This window comes from Notothenia coriiceps, unplaced genomic scaffold (genome assembly GCF_000735185.1).
Source record: "Notothenia coriiceps isolate Sejong01 unplaced genomic scaffold, NC01 NC01_scaffold00023806, whole genome shotgun sequence".
NCBI lineage: Eukaryota > Metazoa > Chordata > Actinopteri > Perciformes > Nototheniidae > Notothenia > Notothenia coriiceps.
In genome coordinates, this window is record NW_011356507.1 from 133363 (window position 1) to 151641 (window position 18279).

The window sequence follows — 18279 nt, forward strand, 5'->3', positions numbered from 1 at the left end:
ACAGGCCGCACACCGTGGACGCTCAGCGTCGCGACGCTCCGCTCAAGTGCATGACCCGCGTGTCGACAGTGTCAGATTTCTACAGGTCTCTGTGGGCGGCGTAGGGGACGACATCGAAAGTGTGTAAGACCGAAGGTGGTAACCTTTTCTCGTCGGTGCGTTTACGAGCAATACACCTTTTTGCCAATTATTGGCTGCAATTGCTTTCGTTTTTGACTTGCGGTTTGATTAATAAAATTTCGGCGCTAAAAACACATAAAAAACAGGAGTCCCGACCCGGTTCGCCATCAAAGTCTCGCGTTTCCGTAATGCAACAATAACGTACAACAACCCTCAATATGCTCGTCTCTCTAAGTATAATACCTCGGTCTCTTTTTCCATAAAAATTTGCCGTTCCAAGTCCGAGTCTGTCGGGATGGTCTTCCCAAGACATCTGGTCTGCGTCTGTCATTAAGCGGTAAATGACAGTTACACTTAACTCAATGGTATTCCTCATGTGATGCACATTATTTATAGTAGACCGTTTCGGTTCGTGTTTGTAAACTACCGACTGTCGGGGCGAGCGACGGGCGTCACGACGCCGTGCTGTTGGAAAAGGCCCTCTGCGCGACCTCGTGCAGTGCCGCGGTCGTTCGAGAGATGTCGCCTAGCGATTTACCCACCGATGTCGAACGTCGGTTATTTTCTTAACACCTCCTGCTCCTTTGACGCACTATATTAAACCCAACGTAGTGCTGACGTTGCATTACTTCAAACCGAAGGTCTTCGGCGGTGACACAGCTTTTATGTGTTGAACCCAATACTAGCGTTTTTCGCTTTCTCTGCCTCCTTAATGTTCCTTCTGAACGCGTGTCAACGCGAGTGCGCTCTGATACCCTGAAGTGACTCATTAATCGCCAATAGACGCCCCAGTGGTCGCGTAATAGAAACTGGCGTGTCACCCTTCCTGAAGACGAGTTACCGCGGACTGACAATACTTTTGTCTCCTCGCCGTATAGCGTCGTCGACGCGGGCACGTGAAAATACGTCCATCGCGTCTGTCACCCTTGTAACATGGGTTGTTCAGTCATATGGTTGTACTAACGTCGCAGGTCCGTCGACGGACAGGTCGTATACGGAACGCTCGTTGGCTAGGTACGGTGTTCACCAGAGACGGTTCCTGTCAGGACAAATTGCTGCGTTAACGTTTTACGTCTTTGCCATTCACCCATTAAATATTCGTATTTCGGGCGGTTGTTCACGTCCCGTCTCCGAGCTTTGGTTATATCGTTTAACGTTCGCACCAGTTTCTTTCTCAGGAGTGTGTCCTCGTCGACTGGTGGTCTACCTTCGTCATGTGGACCTCTACTAATCTGTATAAGACTCTTAGTGTTGGGAAACTTCTCTACACGACCGTATTGTTCTGTTGGTGCAATGGTTCGGTTGTTGTCGACTCGGACCGATTGACCGTAATCACAGCTTCCGTCACGACCTCGGCGACCCGTCCATTTAAATAATGAATCACACACACACACACACACGCACGCACGCACGCACACACACACAATCCACACTCTCTCTTAATTACAGCACTCCTCTATTAACACCACACAACTCTCTGTGCTCTTATGCACACACACACACCACACTACATCACACTCACACCACATTACACACACACACCACACACACACACACCAACAGACACAGACACACACACACAACACACACACACACACACTCTCTCGTCTCTTACACACACACACTTCTTACACACACACACACACACACACACCACACACACACACACACACACACACACACACACACACACCACACACACACACACACACCACACACAGCACACACACACACACATATACAAACACACACACACACACACACACACACAACATTAACATGACACACAAACTCTTCTTATCTCTCTTTTCTCCTCCCGTTTCTCTATAGCACAGACACTTTACTTCCGTTCGAGGATCGACTTTCACTAAAAGGAGATTTTAATAGTACCGTCCATGTATAGACTATAAGAGCTCCTCTTCTTCAAACAAACGTACAAGTCACACGACCGGACCGAAACACTGTAGATAGTCTCACTACTCTCGTGTTGAAGCTCCTCCACTGGGCGGATTTTGTACCAGACTCGTAACTTCCGTTCTGGAAGTCTTGTCTGTACCTCTTTGCGTTTCCTGTTTTGTTTGTAATCGTATCGAACTCTCAGGCGACCGCTCGTCGCCGACTAGGATCCAAACTTCCCGGACTTCACAGACAGGTCTGGTACTCGTCCCAAAAAAAAAAAAAAAAAAACAAAAAAAAGAGAAAAAAAAAAAAAAAAAAAAAAAAAAAAAAGACTCCACACCCGCACAGCTTAGTCGACGGAATGAGTCCCCCCTCTCCCGGGACGTGTCGGCCTTCAGTCTTGCGCATCTTTCGCTTGTTCGTGGCAAGACTCGGTGGATTTTCTCTAATCGAGAGAACCAACCGGGGTCTCAGAAGCATGACTACTCTCCTCCTGACATCAACTCTGGGACACACCTCGTGCACGTTAACGGGACCTCCTGACAGGAGTTGTCATTTCACCAGGAGTTTGTACTTCCCCCGTTGTCGTTCTACCGCGCCGGAACGTGCTTTCACGAACGTTGTGGAACGTGTAGGGCATGGGACACTCTCTAACAAGAGTAACAGACCCGTAGCCAACGAAGTCCTTCTTCGTTCGACGGGACAGCAGGCTGTTCCAATTTGTCGTCCAACAGACAAAAAGTCGTTGCACGAGTCCACGTTTCTTCATCTGCGTACCAACCCTCTCCCCCCCCCTCCATCCTCTCTCTCTCTTCTGACTCGTGTGTCTGACTGTCTCGTACCGCCCGGGCGACAAGTCCCGAACAAAATTTTCCGGCGTTAGAATCGCCCCATTGCTTCTGTCGTAACACATGGTCTTCCTCAGGTCACATAGAATATAGGGGTGAGGCGGTTATTACTACCGTCAATGTTTATACACTCGAACTCTACAATTTTTTCCACTCCGCTCATAGTAGAGTCGGTGAGTGGACACGCAACGTCCGCGTACAAAAAGAGGGCGTTTTTGTGGTCGTGTGTGAATGAAACTATAACATTAATAACATAATCATCTCTCTCCAATGTCCAACTTAAAATCGCTTATAAACATTATCAAGTCTAACAACACAAATTATAAACAGTAACATACACACACAACAAGTTTACTATCATTTGTTTTGGAAACGTATTCGTAGCAAACAGGTGAGTATAAACTATTCTCATTAATTTTTCGAGACTTTGTATAGGGAGAGTCCATGTAAATCGTTGTTCTATTTACACCGCTAATTAAGTGACTCGAGACAAAACTTGCTCGAGTCCGAGTCCAAGTCGGAGCGTCAATGTACAAGTCGAGTCCGAGTCATCGTGGGTTAAAAATTCCAGAGTCAGAGTCATCACGCGCGAGAATTCACGAGTCCGAGTCGAGTCCGCTTCAATCAGTGCGTGAGTTGAGTCCCGAAATTCAGCACTCGAGTCAGAGTCCAGGACTCGAGTGCTCCATCTCCGTTTTTGTATAACTATAATGATCATATAAAGGTGTCCCTTTACCTCACTGAGCTGAGGTTATCAGAGCCTCTCAGTCTGTCACACAGCCGAGCTTGAATGACACACAAATATATTTATTTTGTATATTTATAACCGTAGCCGGCCCCTCGGGGCGGGCTTACCTGAATGCGTGCACAAGCCCACCGTATATAAGGCGGCCACGCCTCCCGTTCCCGTCATCCTTTTCTTTTCAGCGAGCGAGCAACAACTGAAGCAGAGAAAGTCAAACGTTTGAAAGAAGAAGAAAGAGTTATCCATGGAGTCGACACTACTAGAGACCCGGGCCTGTCCTTCTTGCCCTGGCTTAAATAGTGGGCGCCTATCCCCACCACCTCTGCTTCGAGTATTTGGGGGACCAGGATATGGCCGAGGCGGTGCCTTTCACGTTCGCCATTCCAGCGGGGCGGATGGATCCGTTTGCCTGAATCAGCACATTGCCTGCAAAAAGTTCATATGTAAACCAATTACTGGAACTAGGCCAGCCGGGTAATTGGTTCACAACCATCGACCTGAAGGACGCTTACTTTCATGTTGAAAATTGCTCCAAAGCACAGAAAGTATTTGCGTTTTGCCTTCCAGGGGGTAGCCTACGAGTACAACAGACTACCGTTTGGCTATTCCCTATCCCCACGCACGTTCAGCAAATGTGTGGCCACAGCGCTTCAGCCGCTTCGCGACCATGGCATGAGGGTGACCGTAGCGGGGCGACACTCAGACCGAACACCTCCTTTGTTCCCAAGAACCAAAGGAGTTTGTTCAGGTCGAGGGCTATACAGTAGACGGTTTTGGTCTTCCACCCCATATTGGGGACAGGGAGGCTAAATTGCACCTCCTCTGCCCGGTGCGTGTGCTGGCATGTTATGTAGGGCGCACGGCTTCCATTAGGCGCACTAAACAGCTGTTTGTGTGCTTTGGGGATGGTGTGGCCGGTAAAGCTCTGTCCAAGAAACTCCTGAGAGGATGGCTCTGCGAGTGCATTTCACATGCCTATGGACAGGCGGGGAGAGCCTTCCCCACTGGGGTCCATGCACACTCTACACGTGGTATGGCTGTATCAACAGCCTTTTTCAACGGCGTGAGTGTGGAGGGCATATGCACGGCGGCGTCTTGGTCTACGCCAGGCCCCTTCATAAGGTTTTATCTCTTGGACATGTCTGGCTCCTTCTCATCGTCTGTGCTTGCTGGGGCAACACAGGACTGGTGAGTGGGGTGGGGGGCTGTGGGTCAGTAGGTATCTGACCCCCCCCCTTAGCGCGCATTCAGGTAGGCTCGCCCCGATTGGCCCGCTACGTTTATGTATCTCAGTAGGTGAATGCTCGCATAGCATGGTTGAGAGTAGTACCCATAGAGTCCAGTAGAGGGCGGAGCCTGTGTGAGATATAACTAGGGTTACAATACGTCACCCCCCGTTTGCATATAACAATGAAGCCTTTGAATATTTGAAAAGTTCACTAGTGCAGTAACTTGGATAGCAAGCAGGAAACACCTTTTCCATTCTGCGGAAAATACATTCTACCCTGTTGAACACATATTTTAAAATCTTGATAGAACATTGCTCTGCAGACTCTCATTTACAACAGTTTGAGTGAAGGCCGTAAAGACGTTTTGAGTCCAGATTTGCATACTTACACTGTCTATTTCCTTGAAAATACCAGGAAACCTGAAGGAGAAGGATAAGGCTAATAACAACTTTATGAAAGGAGAAGAAGCCCTGAATTCTAGGATCAGTGACAGGTGAGCTTAAAAGAGGAAGGGTTACCAGTACTGATATACTGAGTCAGTGCATACATCTTAATAAATTAAACAGCAACAACAAATAGAGCCTGACTCTTTCCTCTTGCTTATATTTAATCTGCAGAGTCTGAGTGAAGGCGAGGTTCCCTTTTATATTTAAATGCTTACACTTCCCTATTTTCAAGAGCTACTTCCTTATGTTTAACATTTTCCAACACACTGTGTTGTTACATGAGTAAAGCATACTTTCCATTGCTGCTCTCGGAGAAGCAGACTTTTCATTCACTCACTGTGGTTGGTAAGACTTCATCTGGTAAATAGATTTCACTGTCAGAAAGTTGTTGTTTTTGTGGTGCTCTACACATTTCTAGATTTCAGTCTAGATTTGCATACTGAGACAGTGTCTCTTGCCTTGACAAATAAGGAAGCTTGTTGCAGGAGGAGACTGAAAAACAACTGTCATCAAATGACAAGAAGTCCTGGATTCAGTGACGGATTAGTTCATAAGGGGTAAGTTCAGTTTCAGTACTATGCAAGACAGTGCAGTGTATTTTAGAAGTATGAGTTTAAATCACTGCACAGAGGCAGAAAAGGTCTTGTGAAAGATTTGTGTTTGTTGTTGTATTACACATATGGTACTAATCATTCAGGATCAACATTTCTACGGAGAAGATTTTAAAGCACATACAGCTTTTTCTATTACAATAGGACAATCCTGACATATGTATGTACGTATGCAATTTGTCACTAAAGATTTGTAGTGTTTTTGTGCAATGCCTTCGGTAATTTTACAAGTTGGATATAGTAATATTTCACGTATAATGGTAGACTGATTTCTAGCTAATTTAAGAAAAACAACAGCTACTTAACATGCATAATGAAGGTGCTTTTATACAAGGCACAAGGGGTCACTAAATATTTGATGCTTACAAACCAAAATAAGATAATAATAATATGTTTTCGTCCTGACATTAACTCTTAGCTCAAAGCTCTACTATATCTGAGTACTGCCAAGGAGCTAGCATGACTGATGACTCTTAATATTTTTCCTAATAAGTAACACATCTGTATTTGCTAAGTATACTGTATATATACAAGATTACATTTTATTTCCATTTTTGTAACATCTGCAGATCCATGAGCTGGTGAGATGGAGGAAGCTTACAGTGAACTGTACCAGCAGTTTCTCCACCTGAGGTCGCTTTGCCTGAGACAGGCAGCTCTGCTACATCAACTCACAACAGCATTGCAGAAACAGCAAGGTGCTTTTAAAGCCTAATTTATTTCAAATGCCCATAATCATATCTTAGCTTTCATTCATTGTGCGGTTGTGGAAGAGGACATAGGCAAAAAATATTTTAGCAACCTAAAGGAAAAAAGAACAACAACAAAAAGAAGTAAATAACCATAATCAGTTTTATTACCAACTAGGTTTACACATACAGTACGAGGAATTTGATTTGGTTTAAGTGGAGACACAGAAAGTAGATTACGTAACCAAATTTTAAAAAAAATCAAATGTTTTACAATTATGAAAGCCAAGACTATTGCAACAAATGAAAAGACAATATGAATTCCAATAGAATTCTGAGTGCAGTAAAATGTAACAAAATAAGATTTTACTGCATTTAATTTGTTTGTGTTACACACAGTAGCGCAAATAAACTAGCAACCCCCAAGTTCTGCAAGGTAATATTATGATTTTTGTCAGAGGAATCTTTGTTGAGAGGATAGATGGAGGCAACCACTCTTGCTGCTGCCCCAGTCCACAGCAGTACATTGCTTTATTTTAGGAGCAGTAACTTCTGTTGTTTTTTCCAAACTTTGGGCTCGCTGACCACTATTTATACACTGGCTATAAATAAACACTTTAAACAAACCAACTTTAAAACTATCCTTTTAACATCTAAGCCTCTTTGTCTGCAGGTACCGCTGTTCCTAATGGAGAGTTGAGTGATTTGATGTCCATCCCTGTCCAGTGTACCCAAGAAATACCTGTATATTTCCACGAAAAGTGTCAAACTTCCAAATCATGCAACCCTGCAGCACATTGTGGCGTTGTTGGCCTCTCTAAAAACGTGGGGACCTTTTACGATGTCCTAGCTGAAGATATATCTAAGCGCAATGTGGATGTGCCTCATCAGACGGGAAAGGCAGGTGGGAAGTCTGAGCAAATGGTTGCACCCCTGTCAAACTTTGACATCCCGAGATTGCAAGGAGCCTGTCCTCATGTCTCAAAGGATGCGGGGCACACAGATAATCGTATTGGAGACAGGACAATGCACACAGTGGGGGTAGGTCTCTTCAGTGGACAACAATCCCACCTGTATTGGCCCAGGGTCCTCAAACCTGGCATTGGATTTTTAGCATGTTCTTCCTCAAAAATGTCCATGTCGTGTCCTCTGTGTTTGTGTCAGATGCCCGCGACAGGAGGCCCCTCCTTGTTTGGAGACATGCTGATGTCAGACGTGGTGCTGCAGTCTCATGTTTGTGAGTTCTGCCAGGCGGTTTTCCCCGGGGACACAGCCACCAGAGGAGAGTTCCTACGCCATCTGTACACCCACGTCACCTAGACTCAACTGATCTGTCTTCTCTTCCTGACATGAGTGTGTCTTTATCATTCAGCAACAAGAGTGACGCCAGTGCCAACATGCCTGCTTTCTTTCAAATAGCCAACAAAAGTCTCCAGTGGTTCCAAAAGAAAATGAGACTACTTCTACTTTGATTTCCAAGATTCATGTTTTCCTGATGAGTGTATGTTTCAAGTCTTCTTCAATATGTTGATTTTGTAAATTGTGGGCCCATATAGTAAAACAGATGATAAGAAAGGTATGCTTTAGGAGGTGGCTACCAACAGGTTGCTTGACCGTTGCTACTTCTCTTAGAACTTTATATCTTTCACATTTTGGTTTCAGTTTATGAAAGTTAATTGTAACATTTTGGTCGACTAAACATGTCTTGGTTGGTATTTAGCTCAATACTCTCTTGTCACTTCTTGTTTGAAAACAAACAAAATGAAAATGATCAAAAAAACAGGTGCCAATATCAAGGCTTCAGATTGAGTCCACTTTTTACATTACCCTACAATGCAGTGTTTAAATGATAAGCTAGCTAGAAATACAATGCAAACTTGTGAAACTTCCATTCCTACTTTGGTGAAGTACAATGTTTGGATAATAGAAACATTGCTCTACGTAATGAGATCAATAGATATTACATGTGTTTGAAGACCATAAGATCCTGATGGCTTACACGGCCTTTAAAGGGAAATAAATCTCTGAAATAAATGGTGATTTGTAATGTTCAGGCAAATTGGCGTTCTTTCCTCTTTTCAATCTGAAACCCTAATATTACTGTCGCTCTTGGACATAAACAAAATGGAGCACCAAAGTCATTTTGGCTTGTATTGTGTCTAATTAAAAATGTTTAACAAAGGTAGTTTTGGAAAGAGATACACTATTTGGGGTTTATGATCTTAAGTAACTATTTGAAAAGGAGATTATATCTGTTTTGAAGACAGAAAATCTTTCTTTCCACATGTTGGAGCATCAACTGCCACATGTCTTACATCATCGTCGTCTCAAATTGCTGTTGTTGCTAACCTGTTATGAAATGGTTGGGACTGGGTTCAGCACTCACTGACCAGTGATTATTGTACACTTATGTAACTGTACATTAGTTTACCTTGGGTTAAGATGACATTTTCTACATTTTTATTATAATAACTAAATGTTGTAAGAGAATAGCCATTTCCAAATTGGTGTAAAAATCATGTCAGTATGTACGTTGATTGATCTTTACATTTGCAGTTCCACTTTATCTATGCAAGCTTGAAGAAAACAATAATAAATAATTAAATCTGCAGAAATTTATTATTCAAAACCTTTTGTTACAAGATTTTCAAATTTGCTTTGCAGGCACTCTTAACTTTTTCAAATATCCTTATTAATATTGCCCATATTTGCATGCAATGGGGGAATTTGAATGCTCACCTGGAAGATCCTAAAATATTCAAGATGTGTAAGCAGATGATAAACCTACTAATTTCATTAATATCCTTCCTGATGCTTTTCAAATGTTTGCTGTGAGGCATTACACTGATAATCTGTATGCTGCTCTGCTGTGTTACTGAAGAAAGAGCATGAGCTAAGAATAGACTCAAAGATTAAAGTGCCTGATTATTGTTGCTGACAGCTGATTGATGATGACGGCTGCATTCATCTGCTGCGCGTTTACTGTCGCTCACATAATCAGAGGAAAGGATCATTTGTCTGGTGTAATCAAATATAAAAAGCAATTTATTTTGCATGAACTTCACCTTTAACATCTGAACAGGGTGTATGTGACATTGGTTGATGGAGGACTTGAAATTAAATAAGACTACAGTAGTCTACAGTAGCCTACTGAAACACTGTACAGAACTGTAGGTCTATAGCCATGCTCAGCGGTGCTTCAAACTAGCAAGTTAGCATGTGGATATTTAGAAATAATTATAAAAGTTATTATGTTTACCATTGAAGTTTAGCGTTTTAGTATTCTTACAGTTGCTGGTTATGATAGGCATGTTGTATGTTTTGCAGGTTTATGGTCATTAACCAAACAATTTGATAAACAGAAATGTTGACCTGGTGGTGGCGCCATATTTCTTCAGTCAAAGGATCAGTTTTTTCCCCATTGATCCTCTGTAGATTATGTACCTAATGCTGACCTATTGTGATTGTGTTTACTGTGTTTACAAAAAGAGTCCATAGTGAAAAAGTACAGAAAGCTCCTTGTATATGAGTTGTGGTGCGTTTTTCAACATAAAGGCCACGAAAGTTGAATGTTCAGCTCATAAAAGGCTACAGGGGCCCTATTAAGCTTTAGGGGGTTTCCCTTTCCTGTTGTGTGTTGTATACGTTTTTGTGCTTAAATCCCAAAGTTCACGTCCCTCGGACATACTCCCCTCCTGCATTAAATGCCTCCATTGGACGCTTTTGTTTACGTCCGGGACATAGTTACACCACTACGTAACACTCACCCTTCTATTGGCTAGTGCTCCAACAAATTGAATGTGAATGTGGGACATCTCTAAGCGGTTGACCAATGACAACTGAGCCGGCCAACTAACCAATCAGAGTAGTCTGGTTTCAGACAGAGGGTGAAAATAGGTGCTCCAGCACAGGCAGTATGAGAAAATGTAAGACCTTTTTGAACATTAAAGCTTCCAAACATGTAGAGTAGAGGCACTAAATATGAACCAGAAAATGAGCAAAATAGGGCCCCTTTAAAATATTGTATTCTTAGTTGTATAGAGTTTTTTTTTGTAACAGTCAGATAACAACTATACAACTAGTAGTTGTCTGTTGTCTCGTCATGGCAATACATGAATTGTTGGGAAGTTTTATTCTTGACCAAAGTACAAAATTATTATAGGTAGTATGATGTTTGTTTGTCTTTATCTTCTCTGTCTGATAATAGAGAGAGTTGCTGTGTGTTTGTGTGAATGAGCGCTGGTTACATTGGTGGTACAGGTGAGTCATGCCAGCATCCAGGCTCAGTGCAGAGAGTCAGTGCAACAAACAATACGACCGCAGAGGTGTCGCTCGCTGTGTGACGCAGCTCCCGCAGCTCCCGCAGCCCTTTTCTTAAACACATCAGAAAAGCCTCAAAGAAATTATTTATTGTGGAAACCAACACGCTTTAAGCAATAAAATAACATTTATTGAGATGTAACAAAATAAATAATCTGTTTTGCAACATAATAAACTGAGGAGGTTATCAATGCTCAAATGACAGGCAGGTGTAACTGATGCACAGAAAGCTACCTCACTGACATACTCTGTGATTAAGCATACAAAAAGTCATTATTAGCATTACATTAAGTCTGAAAACACTTAAACTTTAATCAGGGTCAAATAGGCTGGCATAATTTGAAGCAGTTGCTGTATCGAGAGTCAAGCAAATGTCTTTCTGTAAACCTCTGCATGGGTTTTTATTTTTCTAAAGCTTAGAAAGTAAACCATTAGTTAACTTAATATCTAAGACTACAGAAATCATCAGAAAAACATGCAGCCATATTGTCTGTTTCCGCCACGCCTAAATAAAACTGCATTAAACATTTACACTTATCACCTCTCTTTTATTTTTAAATGCTGTGGTTTTGTTTTTTTATCCTTTAAATCTTGCAATGTAGTTTTGAATGCAGTGTCCTCACAGGCTGTAAAATGGCACCTATTCAAGTAAGAGGAGGGGGAAAAGCAGCATCCTCCCTGCTCTGGAGCAAGAGCCTGTAACCTGATGTGTAGAGAGGCAACTCAAATGTTATCTATCAGCTGAAAATAAAATAAAGAAACATTGGTGTTCTTACGAAATTTCGACCAGCTTTTGAAAGGTTTTCTGGGGGGCATTCTCACAGAATTTAAGAAAATGAAAAATATGGAAAATCATCTCTAGACACCAGCTGCTTGTGCAAAATACCATTACATAAAGATGTGAAGGAGAGGATATTGAAGACCTGCGGCTTTGTATCTAATAAACCACCACCCATTTGTTTAGATCATATGGGCGATTGGATGATGCAGCGAAAAACAAAAGGCCTCTGAACCTAACGGCAATTTGAGTGAACACACAGCTGAGTATTACCATCTTTGAATCCTAAACAATGCACATACGTCAAAAACTAAAATATCACATTTTTTCCTGAGGGTGAGGAGCTGCTTATACACTTTTTTAGCCTGTTACTTGCTATAAAAGTCAGTACAAGTTTACCTATGACAACAGATTCCCCTAACATAACTAGTATGTTACTGGATGAAGGTAAGAGACTCTGTTTCCAAAGTTACAGTGCCCTCTACTGTGTAGAGCCCATTTAATTTAAAACCTGCCGCACTGTCAACACATGGCACTTCTTACAATAAAAACTGACCTGAAAACTAGATTTATTTTCTTAATTATGTTTTTTCTCCATATAAAAACATTGAATGTTCCCACTTTCTGTGTCTCCCCTTCATATTTAGTGATTATAAAGTCAAAATGGAATATTTTTCAGTGTTTAGAAGTCACTCCACATGTATGGTATCAGTCCTTAATTCAAATAATTACTGTAGTCTTCTTCCCATTAGATGTCAGTGTCAGTAGCAACCTGTAAAACGGACAGAGTTCAGTGGCAGGCCGGAGGAGTTTTTTCATTTTCCCCGGTGACTAGACTCGTCTTTGGTGATGCAAGGGCTGCTGCTCCTGCACGTTGTTATCGAGCTCCGCCTCTCCACTTTACCGTCATGATCTGTGGAGCAAGATCAAGTTTAAGATATCACCTGATATGAAAGCGAAGCCACTTGAATGACAAATACCGATTTTTTAATGTCTTTTGTGCTTTGAGTGATATCTGAACAGCATAGTTTGACAATGCCCGGACAGCCAGTTATTATAAAACGGAGGTTATACTGTACACAAGCTCAGTCATATTACTCAAGATGCAACAAGTGTTTCAAGACCTCTGAATAATAGTTTGGGGAATTCACTGAGAAACTCTCCCACATGCACTGAACTCATCATGGTGTATGACAAACCCAAGCTTTTGAATAACAAAAGGTCTACAGCAATACAAGTTAGATTTCTTTTGAGCTGGTGATACTGTAAGGAGGTGATGCGGTCAACAAATAAAGTAAACAATACAAACAATTGAATCCAACCAAAGTTGATGTTCATTGTTGTTTTTGTATTTTCTGATGTGCATTAATTAGCTTGCAAGAGAAGTAGTACATTTAAATACCACTTAACTTGTGTCCCAAAGTCAATGAAAATTCATTAATTAATTTGCTAATTAAGAAGACCTCTATGTCCATGTGGCCTAACAGCAAGCAGTAATAAAATAACTGATGAAGAACAGATGCAATAAAAAAAACGATAGCACGTAATGAGAAATATGAAGGAAGATCAGTTATGAGAGAGACATGTGAAGGAAACTTGGTTCAGAGAGACGGAAAAAAGAAGAACCAAGACGAGGGAGATCGACGTCAGAGATGAAACATATGTCATTTTTTGTTATTTCCGCAGTCCTTTTGGTAGTGGGAGAAGCTGTATAAAAAAGACTCTGCCATTTCTCTGCCCACAGGTTTTATTTTTGTACACTGTCGCTTGGTGAGTCAATGCAACGCCCTTCCAATTACCTCCCACTCCTTCGCCCCCACGCCCCATCCATCCCGCCCTTCAGCCCACGCTCCTAACACACTCTGACGTCAGCTGCTGCTGAGAGGGGGGGTCCGATTCTGCCGCCCACAGAGTACTTCCTCCCTACCCTCCCTGCCCGCCCCCTCATGTCTTTGCTGGCTTCCTTCTCCTCGCTTCATCTCTTCGACACAGCCCAGAACGGCTGACTTGCCCAGATCACTTGCTTTTCTTGTGAGAATCTGTGATGCGTCAGAAAATTGCTACAGTAACAGGGTATGGAAGAAGTGCTAAAACAGTGTAACACCACCCATCCTCTCTCGCTCTCTACCCTCCTTCTCTCACTCCTTTCCTCTCCATATATCACTCAACACCTCCCTCTGTTTCCCCTTCTAACTTCTATCCTCTCTAATTTACAGACTGCTGAAGTTCAGCTGCGCATGGTGGGAGGCGTCACCTCAGAGAGATTGTGACTCACTACAGATCAAGCTGTAGAGCTATAAAATATTCATTGTTAGCAAAGGTTAGGAAGACTCTGTCTGTCATTTTCTATTCAACCCCATGTGTCAACTGGGTCGCTTTTAATCACCCCACTTTCCAACTTTAACTAATAGTTTCATATTTCATATTGCTTTTGCACAGACAGTTAGAACATTGATGCCACTCTCATGTCTGTTAAATATGAGCCAGCAGCCGGTTAGTGTAATACCAGCTGCTAGCTGAACCTATATTTATTTGCAGTTCAAATATGAAAGTAGTGTTGATCTTATCATCTAAATCTCTACCAGAAAGCAAAGAAGTGTATTCCCCATAATATCAAACTATTTTTTTTTTAACATAGTTGGACAAGCATTGCAAAAAGACCTTGTTCATTATTAAGCGTATATTATTGTTAATGAAACTGAACCGATAAGTCGACTAATGGGATACTTTTTGATAACTATTTTGTCAATCGAGAAAATATCTTTTAAGCAAGAGCCTCGAAATATGAAGATGTCCTGCTTTTTGAATATCTTGGGCAAAAAATGACATTTAAAGACACCATCTTGGACTGGAATTTTTTTTTTACTGTTTCCTCACATTTTATAGACAAAACAATATATTGAAAACATTGAAAACAATTGCTGTATTACTCAAACTTAAAAGTTGCAGCAGTAATAGTTAAGTCATTATTGGAAAAGTCACCTGTACAGTGAGTTCGTTCTGACGCTAGGTTGATCTTGCCGGCCCGATCATGTGAGACCATCCGAGCCAATCGCAGCCCTTCGTCCATTAGCGTTTGCTGTATGAGATGGCGACTCCAGTTGGCAGGGTTGGACGTGTCGGTGTGGGGACGGGGGGATGGAGATTGGTTGCACTGTGAGCCGATGTCTAACAGGACACACAGATTTGGGTGTAAATGCTGTCTACAAATGATAAATTCTTATAGAAATAAATATGAAGAATGTCTGGAGTTAAAGATCAGCTGATTAAATGATGACCCGTTTATATATCTTAATGATTTAGATGAGAAGTGTTTACCATGTGATACACTGTCGAGGCTTTCTGCAGATAAGCTGTCATCATCTGCCCTCTGGGTCAAGCCCTCAGAGCTCTCCACTCCGAGAAGTGAGGACACACTCTCAGGCACAATTACCTAAAACACATCACTGACAATTTAGTGCTCATATCCCACTTCAAATGACTGACTTGTAACTTGAACTTTGGCTACGTTTAGCCACAGGGTCGTTTGTTAGAAACACACATTAATCTATTGGAAGTAATTATGTCACTGAGTATTGTTAATGGCAGCCGTGCTTCTATGAAAACTCACCTCATGTCTCGCTCTCTTCTGGCACAGTAGGCTGTTCTCATCTGCATTTGTCCTGCAGGAGAAACACAGTGAAATGAAATTAAGAGTTTGTTTGTGACCTCAGCTACAAGAAATGTGATTAACACATTATTTTCACAGATCTTTCTCCTTCTTCGGCAGGTGAATGATGAAGACGATTTAGGTTTTTATTTTTGTAAATCACGACAATGTGTTTGTCAAGTTGCGGCAAGAGACAATAAGTCACACAGAATAGACATATTCTACACCTTTTTTAACTGGACTTGGGGGGATGATATCAAATATATATTTGTATATTGGTCAAAATATTAGAATTTTAAAATATAGTTGTTTCAATGATATCTGGAATTATGACACTGATAAACAAGGGAATTTGAAACCCTCATTAAAGCTTATATTTTATAGCAATCTAATATGCAAGGTAAAACACACAGTGGGGATTTCTGTTTTCCTGTGTGGCCCCAATTTTGCTCATCATTCTTACACCACAGAGTTTGGACTTTAATTCCCCATGTGTTCTGAACCATGTTCCTTAAGAAGATAAATGCACCGGTAGGACTATGACTCATAAGTGAGTTTTTCTGCTATGATTTCCTTTATTTCCCATATGACTGATTACAACAAAAATGCTACTCAACCATGAATTTATTTTCAGAGTTTCCATGTTGCTGGGTCTGGATTGAAATTAAATCTATATTCCAGATTTTTTTCTCGAGGTGTGAGGTGTGTTGGTTACTGGCTGGTGGTGAACTAGATTACTGTTCTCTCCAGGCAGCGTCCCTACCTTGCATGCTTTAGTGTGGAGGTGTAGGCACATTTTCTCGCCACCTGCCGAGCCAAAGAAAAGAGCTCCACCCGTCTCAGCAAAAGGGCATTGTCGCGCATACAGAACTGGGCAGCAGCTTCGTTGATGATCAACTGAGGAGGAAAAGCACTGAGTGAAGGAGGGAAAGGGCTTTAAAGATGTAATGCAGACAATACATACATTTTTACTTTGTGTATACAAATGTATAAATAGCAGCACTCTGGATTGTGAACTTTTATTTTTAAAATGGATTCATTGTCTGTGTGATATTTTATGCAAAATGTTCACTTATACATGTTCCAAACTCTTCTATCTCCCTATGTTTAACAATGTCATCTTTGTCTCTTTTACCTCATGATGTGTGAGCTGCTTCCCTTCTCTCCGCTTTGAGTCAAAGCGTCCATAAATGAGACTGTACTTCCTGATCTCTTCTTCTTTGTTAACATCTTGGGAACCCATTTTGAAGATGTGTCCCACAGTCTTTGCCATCTTCTTGTTCATCCTTAGAAGAGTCTTCACCTCTGCAGCATCTGACCTGGGCAGGGTCCTGAGGAGCCTGTCAACGCTCTCCACCACCGCCCTCGCCGTCTCCCCGTCCAGCTGTCCTCCGGGCCAAGCGGACAGTGCAGAGGGGCTTGGAGAAGAAGAGGGACCAGGAGGACATGTTGACATCAGTGGTGGGCTGGGAGACTCATCCTCGAGTCCAGATGAGAGATTGCAGTTCCCATCGGGCTCTGGGGTGAGCCAGTGTGGGTCCATGGGGGACAGTTTTTCCCTGTAGTGTGAGTCTGGTGGCTGTGGGGATGCCTGGGAGCAAGGGCTTCTGGGACTCCCACTGTGCATCGGAGTAAGACACGCCCGATCTTCCCTTTCACAGGGGGACCCAGGCTGCCCGTTGCTCAGAGACTTCCTGGGACCGCCTGCCGATCCACCAGAGCTTGTGCCGTCCACTTTGAACAGTGGGATGCCCCCCAGAGGACCGTTTGAGACGGGCTGGCTGAAAAGGGCAGGGTTGGACGCCCAGTCTCTGAGGGCCTTCTGGAGCCTACGCACATGCAGTGGCTTGGTGGCCATGCCAACTAGAGCCATGATCTCCAGAAACTCCTCCTCTGCTGCCTCACAGAGCTGCTGCACGTCATCACCACCCTGCTGAATGAAGGTTTCATAATAGGCCAGCAGGTTGGCCCTCTGGAGGACCCGATACAGCTGCAACTCCCCAAGTGTGCGAGGCAGAGACATGGCACACAGCTGTGGAAAGTTTAGGCAGAGGAAGACATGAACCTGCAGGTTTAGACATCTTGTTGTATTTTGTCATCTGAACTGCACCTCTTCTATCATGATAAAGCATTTATAGTAGATGACCATTACATGTATGATCTGTATGTGTAATGTGTATTTGTAAAGCTCTTTGAGATTCATTGATAAAGCGCTATAATAAATATAAGGATTATTATTATTATTATTATTATAAAAAATACATGAATATAAAAAGTTGATGCATGCTTTGGAGTAGTTTCTTACATATGCAAACCATGTTCAACTTTCTTTTTCTTAAATTATTTTTTCTTTTAGCCCTTATATGATTGATGGTGTACAGAGAATGCTCTCTTACCTTATTCAGGTCAGACCGATGTGCAGAGAGTTTTTACAGAATGGTGTATCTCCAAGGTCGGTAGGCTACTCCCGGAGTGAGTGACTAAAAAACATAAAAAATAATGACAATGAGACACGGCTGCACATTAGATAAAACGCAGGTTACATTTAGAATAGAGTACAAAAAAAAGTATTAACACTTGGAATATTGGTTGCACATTAGATAAAACCATCGAGTATTCCTCAGCCAGATGTTCGTAGAAAACACCCTAAAACACATCGCAGTTGTTATCCTATAAGTTTCTTACCCTGTTACCTATCGCCGAAAGCTTCCCCAGCTCAGATTGGCGTAGTAAATCCCCTTTGCGTATCGTAGCTCGTCTGAAATCACTGGCAGAAATCCTCCTCCGGCGCAGCGTATTGGTTGCTGGCTGCCCTGTCTGTGTGGGCTGGAGAATGACGGGGGCGGACTGCAGCACGCCATCTGACCGAAAAAGAGCCTTCCTCTCCCGGTAGAGAGGCGGCTTTCAAATTGGAGATGTGGGTGGTGGTGGGGGCTTGAAGTTAA

The 18279-nt window shown here is 42.4% G+C and overlaps 2 protein-coding genes across 10 annotated transcripts in view; one reads left to right on the top strand and one right to left on the bottom strand.

Annotated features, from left to right (window-relative positions):
- The window catches only part of LOC104954758 (uncharacterized), a 10059-nt gene extending 1719 nt beyond the window's left edge, over positions 1–8340 (top strand). The window contains exons 2-6 of one of the 9 annotated variants that reach the window (XM_010781947.1): positions 5256–5334; positions 5759–5844; positions 6468–6596; positions 7261–7628; positions 7752–8340. In XM_010781947.1, coding sequence (XP_010780249.1) covers positions 6485–6596; positions 7261–7628; positions 7752–7907 — 636 coding nt within the window. In that variant the 5' untranslated portion in view covers positions 5256–5334; positions 5759–5844; positions 6468–6484 and the 3' untranslated portion in view covers positions 7908–8340. The other 8 variants (XM_010781948.1, XM_010781940.1, XM_010781944.1 and 5 more) reach the window with 8 other exon arrangements.
- A 2698-nt stretch (positions 8341–11038) lies between these two features.
- nab2 (NGFI-A binding protein 2 (EGR1 binding protein 2)) lies at positions 11039–18210 on the bottom strand. The gene is made up of 8 exons (XM_010781939.1): positions 18020–18210; positions 17731–17814; positions 16470–17366; positions 16098–16231; positions 15296–15347; positions 15004–15118; positions 14668–14853; positions 11039–12598 (listed from the first exon to the last, which is right to left on the bottom strand). Exons 3-8 carry the CDS (start codon positions 17355–17357, stop codon positions 12501–12503), a joined length of 1473 nt encoding a protein of 490 aa, XP_010780241.1. The 5' UTR covers positions 17358–17366; positions 17731–17814; positions 18020–18210; the 3' UTR covers positions 11039–12500.
- Between the last annotated feature and the right edge of the window lie 69 nt (positions 18211–18279).